The 16,873-nt window shown below is 35.9% G+C and overlaps 1 protein-coding gene across 1 annotated transcript in view; it reads left to right on the top strand.

Moving 5' to 3' along the window:
* LOC140138073 (uncharacterized) overlaps positions 1-2,501 on the top strand; it is a 91,954-nt gene extending 89,453 nt beyond the window's left edge. The window contains exon 10 of the mRNA XM_072159919.1: positions 2,052-2,501. Coding sequence (XP_072016020.1) covers positions 2,052-2,369 — 318 coding nt within the window. The 3' untranslated portion in view covers positions 2,370-2,501. The remainder of the gene's footprint in view (positions 1-2,051) is intronic.
* The last annotated feature ends 14,372 nt before the right edge of the window (positions 2,502-16,873 follow it).

Raw genomic sequence — 16,873 nt, 5'->3', positions numbered from 1 at the left:
GTAAATTTAGGGGAACACGAAATTTTTTGTGGTCTTGAGGGGGAACCTGAAATTTTTAGTTGAACCAGGAGGGGGGATTGTTAAATTTTAAATGGAGAAAATTGGGAAAACAAGGGGGAACGCGAAAATTTTGAGCGGACGCGAGGGGGGAATGCGAAATTTTTTGTCGATATTTTTGTCAAAACACCCATTCCCCCCCCTGCCGTAAATAACGATCGGTCCCTAAAGTCTATCTGGTATTTGAATGAATGAATGTATAGCAAAATAAAAATCTGAAGAAACTGTCAAGAATTCTATCTATAAAAAATTCTTTTTTACAACAACAAAAAATTCATAAATTTTGACAAAAAATTCTCATTAGGGGCTGTGCAATAATTATGAGCCAATGGGTTGGGGGGGGATTTCCCCATGATGGTCCAACTCAAAATGTATCGGTTATTGGTATAAATTTCAGCATGATAATATTTCAAGCAAACATGTTTTTTGCGTCTAACAGTTTTTATTATTTCTAAATTTCCACCATACTCAGAAAACAAGCAAATCTTCCACAGGGAATTTCTCCGGGGGTCACTCCCATTGTGGCCTGCATGTACACCATCCGCGATAATGAAAACGCGTAAAAAGGGTAGTTTTTCGTGGGTAAGCACGATACGCGCGTAACATGTTTAGGGTGTCAAAAACATGAAATATTGGAAAAAAGGGTAGCAAAATTGCAATTGCTAATACGCGGAAATAAAATTTAGGGTATAAATTTGATGCAAGGAATAAAATCCCTGTTTAGGGTGTAAAAACACCTGTTTAGGATATTGTTTTAGCCAAGGGTTAAATCCTTGTTTAGGGTGCTTTTCAAAAGTTGATTATCGTGAATTGGTGTACAGGCCACAATGGGAGTGACCCCGGGAATTTCTACCCTGTTTTAGACCTTCTCTGCTGGAATTCTAACAAAATGTAAATGTTTCCAACTGGAATTGAGGTAGAAGTGCAAATCTTCCACAGGGTATCCGACTGAAAGTTAAATTTTCCACCGATAATGTTTCCAACTGGAATTGAAGTCGACATGAAAATCTTCCACAGGGTATCTGACTGGAATGAAGTTTTTAGCTAGAATTCCACACAAAACATGTAAATGTTTCCAACTGGAATTGAGGTCAAAATGCAAATCTTCCATAGGGTATCCAGCTGGAATTATGTTAAATTTGTAAATCTTCTACATGATTCAGCTGGAATTACAATGAAACGTGGGACTATTTCCAACCGGATTGTACATTTGGCCCAACTGGAATTTAGGTAGCATTGTAAATCTTCCACAGGGGGGGTGTGGATTTCAAATGGAATAGCCCAATCTACACTACTTAGTGTGTCAGCTTTTGCATTTTGCTGTGCTATAACATATGTTGAAATTTGGCATGGTGATAAAGGGCAAGGGGCCATGTCAACTTTGCAAGGGGATCCCAAAGGTCATCTAGTGGTGAATTTCTTTTAAATGGGCCAGAAACACTATGCAGACACCCAATTTGGTCAGAATGGATGTCCACAATGTAATACATTTGCTTACATATGTGAGGCTCAAAGGTTTTGGAGTTTTGGTCAGAAGACCCATTGTCTAGAGGAAATTGTTTACTTAATCAAAGGTCATGCAGAGGTCATCTTGGGGTCAAATTGCCAATGAACACCACATTTTTACAGAACCTCTGTCATAGTGTCAAGGGAGTAATACATTCTTGATATAGTTTAGGGTCAATGGTCAAGTGGTCAAACTAACACAGGCTACCAATACATGTATGCCTATGGGCCAAAGGTCAAAGGTCATCCAATATGCCTATGGACTACAGAGGTCAAAATCATCCAAAATGTGTTCTAGTTATTCAAACAGTCAAAGGTTCAGCTGTTAGGGGTCTCAATGGGTTGTCAAAATTTCAAGCTGTGTATAATTTGCACCATTTATAATTTAACAATTGAGATTCTTTAATGTTTTTCTAAATCCTTTATGTATCTGACACTTTTCTGTATTGAACTTTAAAACTGGTTTTATTGTTTTTCTTCCTTTTTAGAATGTGGAAGGATCACTCAAGACAGCTCCGGGGGCACCTCACATAGAATATGATGGTGAAGTTATCAACATTCTGAAATCTGAGGTGACAGAATTCAAGGTGGTTGCAGAAGGACAGGTGGTGTGCTGTGTTCCAGATTTTATTGGTGCTGTAAAAAGGCTCATGGCGGTACACTATGTGTTCAACCTACAGTACGATAAGAAAGTCACTTCAACTCTCACCTTCATACAAAAAGTACTACTCAATATGCAAGATGACAACAAAAATCCAAAAAAAGTTGTCAGCCTCCTGTACAAAGTAAATTCAATGCTGCCCTGAAGTGTTTGAGGCTTAAAATTTGATATGACCTGTGCAGTGACTGCAAAAGGTGATTTGTATCACTATATTGTTTTTGTAAAATGAAAATCTTGGTGCCCGCAGGAATGCGCAGACATTTTCTAGTTATGATTATGGTTACAATTTGCGACTTTGAATAATTATGGAAATTTGAACATTTGAAACGGAATTAATTACTTTTTCTGCTTTTATTATTAATTGCGACAGGGAACCTGTTGAAAAATTATGTTAATTTATACAATCCCTGTCGATCATGCCAATATTTTTCCATTTTAGAATTATTACAAGAAGTACTTGTTAGTACATGTATTGTATGGGAAGAATTTAAAGTACAGTCCATCCTCCCTTATGCAGGCCTCTTTTATATGGATCTCTCTGTTATCCGGACATGTGATCTTCATAGAAAAGTGAGGTTGATTTCATGCCCTGCTGCATTTCCTGTAATAAGCACCCTATGGCTTTCAATTTTCCAAAAATCGAGGGTTTTTTTTTATTAGAGGTGATTTTTTGACAGTAATGTTGATTTATATTGGATACAAACTACTGTCATGCACTTTTGATGAACTTTATAATAGTCAGGCCATGGATTTGTATGGGATTTTAACATATCTCATGTACATATTTGTGCACATTACATATTTACAACTGGATTCAGTGGTCTGAAATATGTAGAAATATTAGCAAACTTCCTATTTAAGCTGGATGTTATGTTAACCTTAACCTGTTACCTTAACCTGAATGATAGAATTTGTAACAAATGTGAGTTAATAATGTCATTGGAGACAAATTTCATTACATTTTATTGTGCAGTTTCTTTAACAATGAGAGAAATCGTCTCATTAATAATTATTCTTATGAACAACCATCTATGGTTAAATTTCATCAACTGATGAATTCAAAAGGTACTGTTTTGGTTAGATTAAGCAAATTTTTACTTTACATCGTACAAAACTTATGATGTATCATCTACCGTTATTCCTGTAAATAATTTTATGTTCATACCTGTATGTATAAAAATTATTTTTTTTATATTCTCACATATGTTTCTGTGCATATATTATTTTGTTAAAATGTTCGTATGCCTTGTTTTGGAAATATGGTATGTGCAACTCTGGAGTGTGTAAAGCAATGCAGATTATGCAGGCAACCTCATGTGTGTCTATACCTCAAAAACATTTAGATATTTGAAAAGTAATATTTTGGAACAGAGGTGATGCAAAGAATTCAGCATTATTGGCCAAAATGTACACTTTATCGGAGAAGTACCCAATGTCAACATTTTTGCAGTACTTGCCAAAACAAATTTCAAATTTAATGCAAATTTACTACAATCATTCTAAAGATAATATGCTTAAAAATCTTTCAAATTAATCTCTGGGTATTCAAGACCAGAAAATAAGTTAACAACTTAAATTAAAAACTTGAAAGTAAGGGGGAATTTCATCTCAAGATTAATAATTTGAAATTCACATCAAATGGGAGGGGGTTCATTACTTTTTGACAGAAAAGTGAACTTATGCACTTTTGTTACTAAATGTTACCAGATGTTCTTTTTACTATTCCCATTCCAAAAATGTATAAATTATCTGACAAATGTGACCGTATGAGGTAGTCTGCATACATTTTAAAAAATAAGTGAATTTGCATTGAGATCAAATAGATGAAATTCATATTGTGCAAGGCATTCAAATGACAATACTGTTGGAAATAAAATCATATTTCAGCGTGTCAAATCTTTGTGTGTCCATTTGATTCATTTCAGGGATGAAATAAAAGACCCATGAAAATAGGTCCATGTATTAAAGAGTTGGTGGGATTGGTTTGGCAGCTTAAGCGATTTATGTGGCCTACGATAGTTGGTGCAAGTCTCTGTAGAGATTTGCTTGATGTGAATAACATGTCATGTGACTCATTATCAGGGGTGTCAATCTGTTTCTGTAGGGGGGCACACAATGGCGGAGCTATAGCATTCGGGGGGGGGGGGGCACCTTGAGGAAAATAAAAACTGGCCCCCTCATAAGTGATAAACTTTTGCAAAATGAAATGAGCCCAGTTGAAGCTATTTGGTGTACCATTTTGGTAGTGCAATGTACAATTTTAGTTTAAATAAAGTCAAAAATTGGTGAAATGAAGGCCCAACTGTTGCTATTTGTGGACAATTTGTCACTATTACTGTATACATGTACATTATTACTTTAAACATCAATTGTGGGGTGTCCAAAGTAGAAGCAAAAAGGTGACCTATTCCATATACAGGGGTGTGCTGTACTCCATGAGAAGTATTGTTGGAAAACACTTTGTGTGGTATACTGTTATATGCAGTGGCGTAGCCAGGATTTTAGTGTGGGAGGCAAAGCCAAATTGTGTCCAATTTTATGTCCCATTTTTAGCCATTTTCCCCAGCCCCCTGGCTACGCCACTGGTTGTGTTTTTTACCCAGGGGAAAATACTTGTTTAGAGTGTATTTGTGAGTCCATATACATGAATATGAGGTACAAGGCCCCTGGCCGCCTGTTGCATTTCAGCTCTTTTAACAACCCATTTCTGACCCTAGTTTGTCCAATTTGTTTAAAATCTTGTGGAAATTCTAATCTTGAAGTTACATTTAGGGAAATTTGATGACAACTTAATAAAAGATACAAATCAGTTGTGAAATTTGATATGAAGGGGGCTAGTATTTTCTTTGGAAGGGATCCCAAATATACTGGGGGTCATACATTTTTGGAAAGACAATTAGGGGGGTCATAATATTTTTGATGACTAAAATGTAGGGAGTCACAAGATGATCACAGACTGATTCCAATACAATTTTAGCCTGTTTAGGGGTAAGTTGTATCAGTGGTGGGGAGGTCATAAAATTTTTGTTGTCAAAATAGGGGGTCGCAATTTTATTGACGCTTGACTTTTTGTAAATTTGGGACCCCTTCCAAAGAAAATGCCAGTCCCCTAAATGAGGCTCCCAAGCAACATTCGATAATAACATTTTAAGTCGCAATCAAATTTCTTATGTACATATTATACAATATACTACCTTAATAGCAGCTTAATTCAACTGAATTTAATGATAGTGACCCGATTGGAATCGAATCGCAACTTTTCTTGGTGTAAATGAGGCCATAATCCTATCCCACAAACAAATGTTTCCATTAAGCTATAAACAACAATTAAGTTCATGTGCTGTAGGGTGGGCCTATAGCAATTTTCCTGCATTTTATTGTTTTACTTGTAAAATCCAGAAAACATGCATAAAATATTTTTAATTTGTTTAATAACAAGCAATAAGAAATCAGTAAGAGGGATCCATTTGAAAACAGGGATGTGTTGGGGCATTCAAGAGTTTAACACACTACTGTTCTGGAAACTGACTGCGAGATGCACATACAGGTATGGTTCTCCTGTACATTGGACCCTCCAAAGGACATAATTCTCATTTACCCAACTCTAAATGCATCATGTTTGAGACCTGGGGGTACCTTTGTTCCATAACCATTAAGGTATAGGACATTTTTTGTGTTTTCTATAGCCCCCGAATGAAATGTATTTAATTATGTTTGTACCCACTAAGGTAGCATTGTGTGTGAATTTTACATCTGAACTAAGTGCTATTCTTTTTTATGGGCATTTTAGTGTCTAAAATGGCCCAAAATAAGGGTTTTTTCAATATTGCCATCCATTTCTAATCGTCACCCCCATAGACTTTACATGTAAAATAAAAAGGCTCATAAAAATTTAATAGCACTTATTTCGGATGTAAAATTCACACAAAATGCTTTTTGAGTGATTACAGAGATAATTAAATACTTTTCATTCGGGGCTATGTGGATTTTTTTTTAAATGTATTCCTTGTACAATGACATTTCACAATAAAATGTCCATTGGAAACAAAGGTGGGGGTTTAGGTAGGGGTGTGCCGCTGAGAATTTGAAAGTGGACCCATAAATATACCAAATTTTTAAGAAATTTGGACCCATCGATATATATCAATATATATTGACCCATATTGTCTTAGTTTTTACAAATTTTCCCAAATTTTTTGGGACAATTTCAAAATTTGGGCTAGATTGAGGCAAAATTGGGCTATTTTTCAAGAAAATTGAAAAAAAAAATGAAAAAGGACTCATTCATATACCAAAATTGGCTTAGAAAAAGGGGTCATTGATATACCAAAAGGCCGAAAATGCTACCCATATTTTTGCGGCACGTCCCCGTATGGTCATTTATACTAAGTACCCCCACACCGGGTTTGAGAGCGGTAGTCTGATTTAATCTTCATTATTCTTCAGATGTTGCCAATTAAATGTCGATTTTTTTAAAAAAAGTTGAATTCCAACAAGGTTTCCACCACAGGAAATCACTCTCGGGACCTGATGAAGCGAGAACTGAGTTATCGCAAATAGCTTTGTTTGACTTGTGTTTGTTAACACCATATAAATTTTAATAATATTGTTTATAATCATTTAATATTAATTCTTTCTAGTTCCAGAAAAGAGTGGCCATATCCATTTCCAATACAACCGTCTATGTTTCCACCCAAGCTATGGGGAAGTTTGATAAGAAGAGAACATTTTACAGGGAAGTTACAACAGTCTCAACTCTTAGATGGCATTTATGATGTTGCAGTTTCATATACACTGTAAGTATAGTAGTAGTAGTAGACTTTACAGGTGTTGGAACATACATGTTTGTTAACAGATTTACTGATCTTGGATTGTGGACCTCCAAATACTCCTTGCAGAAGTTTTAACTGGAGGTGTGATTTAGAGATCTAGTATTTGGAGTCTGGTCTTATGTCACTACATCTATTTCATTTGTAAAGTAAGGAATATTAATTGTTGAGGTAAATTTAAACTAGTCACACAGCAAGAAAGAAAAAACAATGGTCTAGTTAGTCAAATTTTCATCCATCATCTGACAAGATTTTTTCAAGAGTGGTTGGCCGGAGTGGGATTTTACTCATGTGAATAAGACAAGACGTCAGAGTCACATGACATGACAGGTTGGTAGACAGCTGGTAGCCCCTGTCTTTATTGAGATCCAGGTTATGAGCAGCAAGTATATATATACATGGATTCTTTCAATCCCAGCTGGAACCATCTAGATTTATCTGGAATTAATCCAGAGTCTGTGTTTAAGAAGACCACCTCTTTCAGTTCAATTTTTTTGAATGAGTTTTTACATCGTCATTGGATAGGAAAAACCTCCTATGTGATTATGGCCCCTGAACATGTTTAAAACAAAACTGCCTGGCAAAACTGCCAAAAGGTTACATAGGAGGTTTTGTTTTAAACATGTTCAGGGGCTGGTGACACATGGGAGGTTTTTCCTGCCCAACAACGATATGTGACTCAACTGGTGAGCTCTTCTTGTTGTGTTCTTTTGACAGCTAGCATTAAGTTCTTTCCTTCTCTTTGATGTACCGTGAGTCACAATCTTCACATTGTCTTTTGGACTGACAAGCATATTGCGGATAGCTAAGTAGAGTCTTAGCTGTCTGTCTGCCTGTCTATCGTTTTGGATGAGCAGTTTGCTCTTGGGACAGGTAAAACAAACACCTGACAGATGCTAACTAAATTCTAAAAATAATGCTTGTCAATCAATCAATCTTATTTATCCATACATCATGCAAAAATGGGTTACAATGAAACTAGCAAAATATAAAGATATTTTTATATACAATACAATTAGAAAAGCAATTATTTTTTACAAGAAACTTTAATAATGATGGCCTTATTAAACACAGACTCTAGATTAATTAAACCCGGATACTGTTCCAGGATACAGTATGGCAACATAATAAATATAACAATGTGAAAGCAGTATGTATGATAATAAGCAGATAATAAAACAAAACCAGGGTTGATGCAAAGTGACATGATAATTATGCAAATGAGCATTTTAGAAAAAAAATAGAGCTTTCTAGAAACCACAATAAATAATTAATTAATTAATAACTAATTGAGTAAACAATGTATAATAGATAAGTATTTTATTTTAGATACATCTATTACATCCATATTTCTACCTAATTTAATGTTGCAAAATCATTTTTTATCACTTTTTTTTTTTTTATCCAAATACGCATAAGTATGATAGCATGGTGTCTGCACTTCTGGGCAGATTCCCTCACCTCAGAGATGGTATGGGGGCAGAGGAGTCTCATGTAAGTTGAATAGCATAATCGGCTTATCCCTCTTGTTGATTAGGATTTTTCTATGGACTCTCCTTCTATTAGCAGCTCGATGATCTGCCTGTGTAATCATTTCGCTTTTGATTTGATTCTTGTTTTTATCTTGTTTAATATTGTTCATGCATTGCTGGCTATATTAAAGCCATATTATAGCATTTCTTTAAAAATAAAATGTTAGCTTTTACTGTCAGATATATCCCCTTTTAATTTTGAGCCGAACAAGTGAGGTAAAGCATAGAAAATTGGAATTTACTACTAGCGCTATTATATGTTACTCCGGCAGTTGTACTACGGTACAATGCTCTGGCGTGTGTGTGTTTGTGTCCCGCACGCCGTGTACGTAGTATGTGTTATGAACATCGCATACGCGTTTGACTAATATTTCTATCGTAATAATAAAACGACGGTTCCAGCGGTTTATTCAAAATCTCGGATTTAGACAAAACTATGGCACCTAAAGTCTTGATTTTTGCTGAGAATCTTTGTTTACTAAAGTACATTACAATCGTGTAAAAACCTGAATTTGAAAAAAAAAATTGAGGGAGTTCTCCTCAGCAAATGTTATAATATGGCTTTAAGTCTCTCTTTATTATTATTATTAGAATTGATAAAATGTTAAAGTGGCATTTTGTAGCCCTCAAATAAACAGTAAATATTTATGATTCAATTTAGTGATGGAGGTAAGATGTAGAGAACTTTTTGAATGGGCATTTTTTTCTCTTACAATAATCAATAAAGATACTTTCTAGGTTAGTGTGACCACATATCAGTGAAATATTCTATGAACATATGCTTAATTTGTTGATGTATAAAAAGCATGTTCTTCACTTTATTCAGTGCCATATTATTATGCAGTAATAAATCTGTGCCGGACCCTTTCCAAAATTAATTAGGTAAACACAAAAGTATGATTATCAAAAAGCAATGCACTCACTGACTAGATATGAAAAATATATATCAGGTTGGCTGAGTTCTTTGATGTTTCCCTAGCTTAGTGGTATGATAAAGGGTAGTGTCTGGCTTTTACTAGAGCTATATTCAAAAATCTATATTTGGCCTTAAATTTCAGAACTGCAAATTGGTCTTAATCTTTCACAGCAGGTGTACTGGAGTCACCCATTCAGGTGTCTCAATTTGAAATACCTACTCCTTGTGTGAAACATTCAGCTTCCATAGGGGTGAATTTCAAATAGTATATAGCCCATTTTCAGCTATAGTCCATATACCTTCCTTGAGTCAGTAAAGTAAAATCAAATTTTTAGATTTTCTCAAAAACTGTTAAATCTATTATGCTATTTGGATTCCTTGCATCAATTCCTTTCTGAAAATGTATACTTTATATACTTCTCATCATTGCTGAAAATGAGCTATATACTATTTGAAATTCACCCTATGGAAGCTGAATCTTAGAGGTATAGTAAAAAACAATATCTAAATTACAGACTTACGGAAAGTATAGACTATAGCTCCCAATGGAAGATTATTATGTGTCATTATAAATCTATTACTTGGAAACATCATTATTTCTGCATTGTTATCAATTTGGAAGATTGGTTTCAATTTCTCCAATTTCACAAGCTTTGAGATAATAACATTTCTAAAATATTGTGTGTTTTCTTCTTTATAGGGTACTTGGAAGTCAAGACTCAGAGATAAATTCAAAAATATGAGAAGACGTGCAGAATCAACACATCCAGATGTAATAGAGAGAAAACGCAGAGACATTTCGAAAGAAGTAAAAGACAGTGTTGTAGTCGAGACCAGCCCATCCGAAACCGAGACTCACCAAGAGTGAGATTGGCTGGGCTGAGACCAAGACTGAAACCGGGCAGTCCAAGACAGAAGAGACCAAAAATGAGACTGGGCTTGAGTTGAAAGTGATGTCAATAAATGATTTACAAATACCTCAGTGACTGGCAGTGGGCCATAATTTTATGACAAACAATGTTCTAAGACAAAATTTCAGCACTGAAACTCTTTAAAATCATAAGTAATTATTTTCAACATGTTTAAAATAATATAGTTGTATTTTTGAGCTTATATAAATGTTGCTACTTTATGCATGTATACTTTGTACAATACAAAAAAAAAGATTATTTCAGTAAACAATGGCAAAACTATTAATAAAGATGAGAATCATTTTTAGCTCATTGCGTAAACGCAATGCACTATAGGCATAGTCCATATTTCTGTATGTTTTTTTCTTTCTCTTGCTACATCGTTTGAGCAATGGATCTGGTAATTTGAGGCGGCGATCTTTGCATGATGGTTCATGATTGTTACTTATTTAGCTAAAAAAATTCGGACGGAAAGTATCATTTTTGGAGCATTTTCTTACGAAAAGTTTTACCTAATTTCATGGAATAGTCTCCTATGTAGACTGTTTGTGGTGCTTTTCATATTACAAACACTGTACAAACTCCTTGATCGTGCAAATTTGTAAAAGAGATTGTTGAACTTTACTGTTTCAGTGCAGCTACAATGTCTGCTTTTCAGTGTTGCTTTTAGCACCAATTGGGCTTGTGCTGTCTATAAGCCCTTACTTCTGTGCACGAGCCATGAGCAAATAGTGTCTCAAATTCTCCCAAATCTGAACTAATTGGGCTACCAAATTGTTGGTTGGCAACCCTGTCTTTGAACAAACATCTCACTCATTTACACTTTATATCACACATCTTGACCCAATTAGTTATGTAAACATTTAATCAAGGTGAAATGTCCTTTTGACTGGCACTGGCCTAGTATATCAGTATATGGGACCATGACAACCCCTCTCTGACATTACAAAACAGACAAACAGAAAGTCTGAACAGGGAAGTGCTGGGGGTACACACTAGGCTAGTGGCCTTTCCCTGTTCTGAAGATTGAAGGGAGCACTTGTTTGAAATATGAAGTCAGGAAAATTAGATGTGTGTGCAAAATTTACCATGAAAGTGTTGTAGTTTTTAAGTTTCAAGTTTTTATTTGGAAATTATTTACATCAGTGGCACTCATCTATCCGATGGTGCATCCAAGACATTAAATATACAAACAAAACTGTATTAAACAAAATAAAATCAAAGGATACTCGACAAGCAAAAGGTACAAATAAATAAATGCCTTGAATAAATAAATATCTTGAGAACCGCAAGTATATTTTCAAAATGCTGATTTGTGCTTGATCACAGCACTATGGTGATTTTGAGGTTTGAGAATACTGAAATGTGTTTTTTCAAAGTTGGTAGCCCTGTATACATAGTTATACATGGCTATACATGGCTATACATAGCTATATATGGCTATACATGGCTATGACATGGTTACATATGGCTATACATAGCTATGCATGGCTATACATGGCCATACATAGCTACCCATGGCTATACATAGCTATGCATGGCTATGCATGGCTATACATAGCTATGCATGGCTATACATAGCTATGCATGGCTATACTCGACAAGCAAAAGGTACAAATAAATAAATGCCTTGAATAAATAAATATCTTGAGAACCATAAGTATATTTTCAAAATGCTGATTTGTGCTTGATCACAGCACTATGGTGATTTTGAGGTTTGAGAATACTGAAATGTGTTTTTTCAAAGTTGGTAGCCCTGTATACATAGTTATACATGGCTATACATGACTATACATGGCTATGACATGGTTACATATGGCTATACATAGCTATGCATGGCTATACATGGCCATACATAGCTATCCATGGCTATACATAGCTATGCATGGCTATACATAGTTATGCATGGCTATACATAGCTATGCATGGCTATACATAGCTATGCATGGCTATACATAGCTATGCATGGCTATACATAGCTATGCATGACTATCATAACTATGCATGGCTATACATAGCTATGCATGCCATTTACCATGAAAGTGTTGTAGTTTTTAAGTTTCAAGTTTTTATTTGGAAATTGCTTTTACATCAGTGGCACTCATCTATCCGATGGTGCATCCAACACATTAAATATACAAACAAAACTGTATTAAACAAAATAAAATCAAAGGATACTCGACAAGCAAAAGGTACAAATAAATAAATGCCTTGAATAAATAAATATCTTGAGAACCGTAAGTATATTTTCAAAATGCTGATTTGTGCTTGATCACAGCACTATGGTGATTTTGAGAATACTGAAATGTGTTTTTCAAAGTTGGCAGCCCTGTATACATAGCTATACATGGCTATACATGGCCATGACATGGCTACATATGGCTATACATGGCCATACATAGCTATCCATGGCTATACATAGCTATCCATGGCTATACATAGCTATGCATGGCTATACATAGCTATGCATGGCTATACATAACTATGCATGGCTATACTATGCATGACTATACATAGCTATGCATGGCTCTACATAACTATGCATGGCTATACATAGCTATGCATGGCTATACATATCTATGCATGGCTATACATAGCTAAGCATGGTATTCCGACCATAACCCATAACAAATGAGCTACAGCACCAGTGGTGCTCTTGTTAATTTGCTCAGTATGGTCAGGGCCCTCAGGCAGGCCCGTAGCCAGGATTTTTTGTAGGGGGGTGCTGATTTTGAAAAAGTGGATTTTTTTCCAGGGGGGCAATTTTGTGAAAAGTGGATTTTCTTCCCCAAATTTTGACCTTTTTTTTGACCAAAAAAGCTTAAAAAAAACAATTTTTTGGCTCGCTACGCTCACAAATTCTTAAATTTTGAGACTATTTGTATACTTTTGCAAATTTGGGCACCCCCCGGCTGCAGGCCTGCCCTCAGGTATTGGCTACAGGAACACTTCCATACCACAGGGTGTGTAAATTTCACATAATGGTAACCGTGGGTGACTCCATTTGAAAGCTTCATCCCATGTGTGGAATTTTAAGGTCATGTCTTCCATAGAGGGCATACGGATTTCAAGTGGTATAGACTATTATTATAGAACGCCAAGTTGTATGTAGATGGAAGTTTCAATGTTCAATGCCCAGGGTACTTCCATGTTGAGTATATGAGGACATGATTCCTTTCTAGGCACCTCATTTTTACAGTTACAAATACAATTTTTGTTACTTTGTTTAACGCTTTATTTGTTGATAATTCATTCCTTATTTGCTACTAATTAATTATTTGTGCTCCTTTCTCAGTTGGTGAACATAAAGAACATTCATGGCAAGTCATCAAGGATGGCATATGAGACTTCCAAATAGTATTCAATCTCCTCTCTCTCTCTTTTGAACGAATAGAAAAGAAACATTTTGATTTTCATCTCGAAATGTACTTTTGACCAAATAAATTTGAAAATATAGCTATCATGTCTAGTTTGTCTATCATTTATAGTTGAATGTTTGGGTGAGTGCAGTTGTGTGCATGGTCATATCTGAGGGGTGTGCGTTTGTAAAAACCTACGAATGAGGACTTTTTTGTGTGTTTTTCCCACTAACTGGGGACTTCGCTCCAAGTGGGGCGCAAATAAGAAGATCCAGAGACAGGAAACTCTACCTTGATGTCTTACTTGCTAACACCAATGAAAACAACCCATAATTACCTGTCTTATGTCTGGGGGTGGGGTGCCTCTATATATGTATTTACGGTGTTAAATGAATGGACCTAGGAATGAGAAGATCCAGAGACAGGTAAGTCTACCTTGATGTCGTACTTGCTAACACCAATGAAAACAGCCCATAATTACCTGTCTTATGTCTGGGTGTGGGGTGCCTCTATATATGTATTTACGGTGTTAAATGAATGGATCTAGGAATGAGAAGATCCAGAGACAGGAAAGTCTACCTTGATGTCGTACTTGCTAACACCAATGAAAACAGCCCATAATTACCTGTCTTATGTCTGGGTGTGGGGTGCCTCTATATATGTATTTACGGTGTTAAATGAATGGATCTAGGAATGAGAAGATCCAGACACAGGAAACTCTACCTTGATGTCTTACTTGCTAACACCAATGAAAACAGCCCATAATTACCTGTCTTATGTCTGGGTGTGTGGGGTGCCTTTATATATGTATTTACGGTGTTAAATGAATGGATCTAGGAATGAGAAGATCCAGACACAGGAAACTCTACCTTGATGTCTTACTTGCTAACACCAATGAAAACAGCCCATAATTACCTGTCTTATGTCTGGGTGTGTGTGGGGTGCCTCTATATATGTATGTACGGTGTTAAATGAATGGATCTAGGAATGAGAAGATCCAGAGACAGGAAACTCTACCTTGATGTCGTACTTGCTAACACCAATGAAAACAACCCATAATTACCTGTCTTATGTCTGGGTGTGTGTGGGGTGCATGGCTATACATAGCTATGCATGACTATACATAACTATGCATGGCTATACATAGCTATGCATGCCATTTACCATGAAAGTGTTGTAGTTTTTAAGTTTCAAGTTTTTATTTGGAAATTGCTTTTACATCAGTGGCACTCATCTATCCGATGGTGCATCCAACACATTAAATATACAAACAAAACTGTATTAAACAAAATAAAATCAAAGGATACTCGACAAGCAAAAGGTACAAATAAATAAATGCCTTGAATAAATAAATATCTTGAGAACCGTAAGTATATTTTCAAAATGCTGATTTGTGCTTGATCACAGCACTATGGTGATTTTGAGAATACTGAAATGTGTTTTTCAAAGTTGGCAGCCCTGTATACATAGCTATACATGGCTATACATAGCCATGACATGGCTACATATGGCTATACATGGCCATACATAGCTATCCATGGCTATACATAGCTATCCATGGCTATACATAGCTATGCATGACTATACATAGCTATGCATGGCTATACATAACTATGCATGGCTATACTATGCATGACTATACATAGCTATGCATGGCTCTACATAACTATGCATGGCTATACATAGCTATGCATGGCTATACATATCTATGCATGGCTATACATAGCTAAGCATGGTATTCCGACCATAACCCATAACAATGAGCTACAGCACCAGTGGTGCTCTTGTTAATTTGCTCAGTATGGTCAGGGCCCTCAGGCAGGCCCGTAGCCAGGATTTTTTGTAGGGGGGTGCTGATTTTGAAAAAGTGGATTTTTTTCCAGGGGGGGGCAATTTTGTGAAAAGTGGACTTTCTTCCCCAAATTTTGACCTTTTTTTGACCAAAAAAGCTTAAAAAACCAATTTTTTGGCTCGCTACGCTCACAAATTCTTAAATTTTGAGACTTTTTGTATACTTTTGCAAATTTGGGCACCCCCCGGCTGCAGGCCTGCCCTCAGGTATTGGCTACAGGAACACTTCCATACCACAGGGTGTGTAAATTTCACATAATGGTAACCGTGGGTGACTCCATTTGAAAGCTTCATCCCATGTGTGGAATTTTAAGGTCATGTCTTCCATAGAGGGCATACGGATTTCAAGTGGTATAGACTATTATTATAGAACGCCAAGTTGTATGTAGATGGAAGTTTCAATGTTCAATGCCCAGGGTACTTCCATGTTGAGTATATGAGGACATGATTCCTTTCTAGGCACCTCATTTTTACAGTTACAAATACAATTTTTGTTACTTTGTTTAACGCTTTATTTGTTGATAATTCATTCCTTATTTGCTACTAATTAATTATTTGTGCTCCTTTCTCAGTTGGTGAACATAAAGAACATTCATGGCAAGTCATCAAGGATGGCATATGAGACTTCCAAATAGTATTCAATCTCCTCTCTCTCTCTTTTGAACGAATAGAAAAGAAACATTTTGATTTTCATCTCGAAATGTACTTTTGACCAAATAAATTTGAAAATATAGCTATCATGTCTAGTTTGTCTATCATTTATAGTTGAATGATGTTTGTGTGAGCGCATTTGTATGCATGGTCATATCTGAGGGGTGTGCGTTGGTAAAACCTACAAATGAGGACTTTTTTGTGTGTTTTTCCCACTAACTGGGGACTTCGCTCCAAGTGGGGTGCAAATAAGAAGATCCATTGAAAACAGCCCACAATCACCTGTCTTATGTCTGGGTGTGCTGGGTGCCACTATATATGTGTATGTGCAATGTTAAATGAATGGATCAAGGAATGAGAAGATCCAGAGACAGGAAAGTCTACTTTGATATCTTACTTGCTAACACCAATGAAAACAACCCATAATTACATGTCTTATGTCTGCTCTGGGTGTGTGGGGGTGCCTCTATATGGTCGAATCCAACCAAAAGTGTCCACGGGCCAAAAATAAAAGTCCGAAATAAAAATGTCTCCACAATTTTTCCTTTTGCCCATTGATTGATGACATATTGGCCTTATAGGAACCAAAAGTGCCATTAC

Source organism: Amphiura filiformis, chromosome 17 (assembly GCF_039555335.1).
Source record: "Amphiura filiformis chromosome 17, Afil_fr2py, whole genome shotgun sequence".
Classification (NCBI taxonomy): domain Eukaryota; kingdom Metazoa; phylum Echinodermata; class Ophiuroidea; order Amphilepidida; family Amphiuridae; genus Amphiura; species Amphiura filiformis.
The sequence above is the reverse complement of the archived record's forward strand: the minus strand, read 5'-3'. Positions and strand labels throughout refer to the sequence as shown.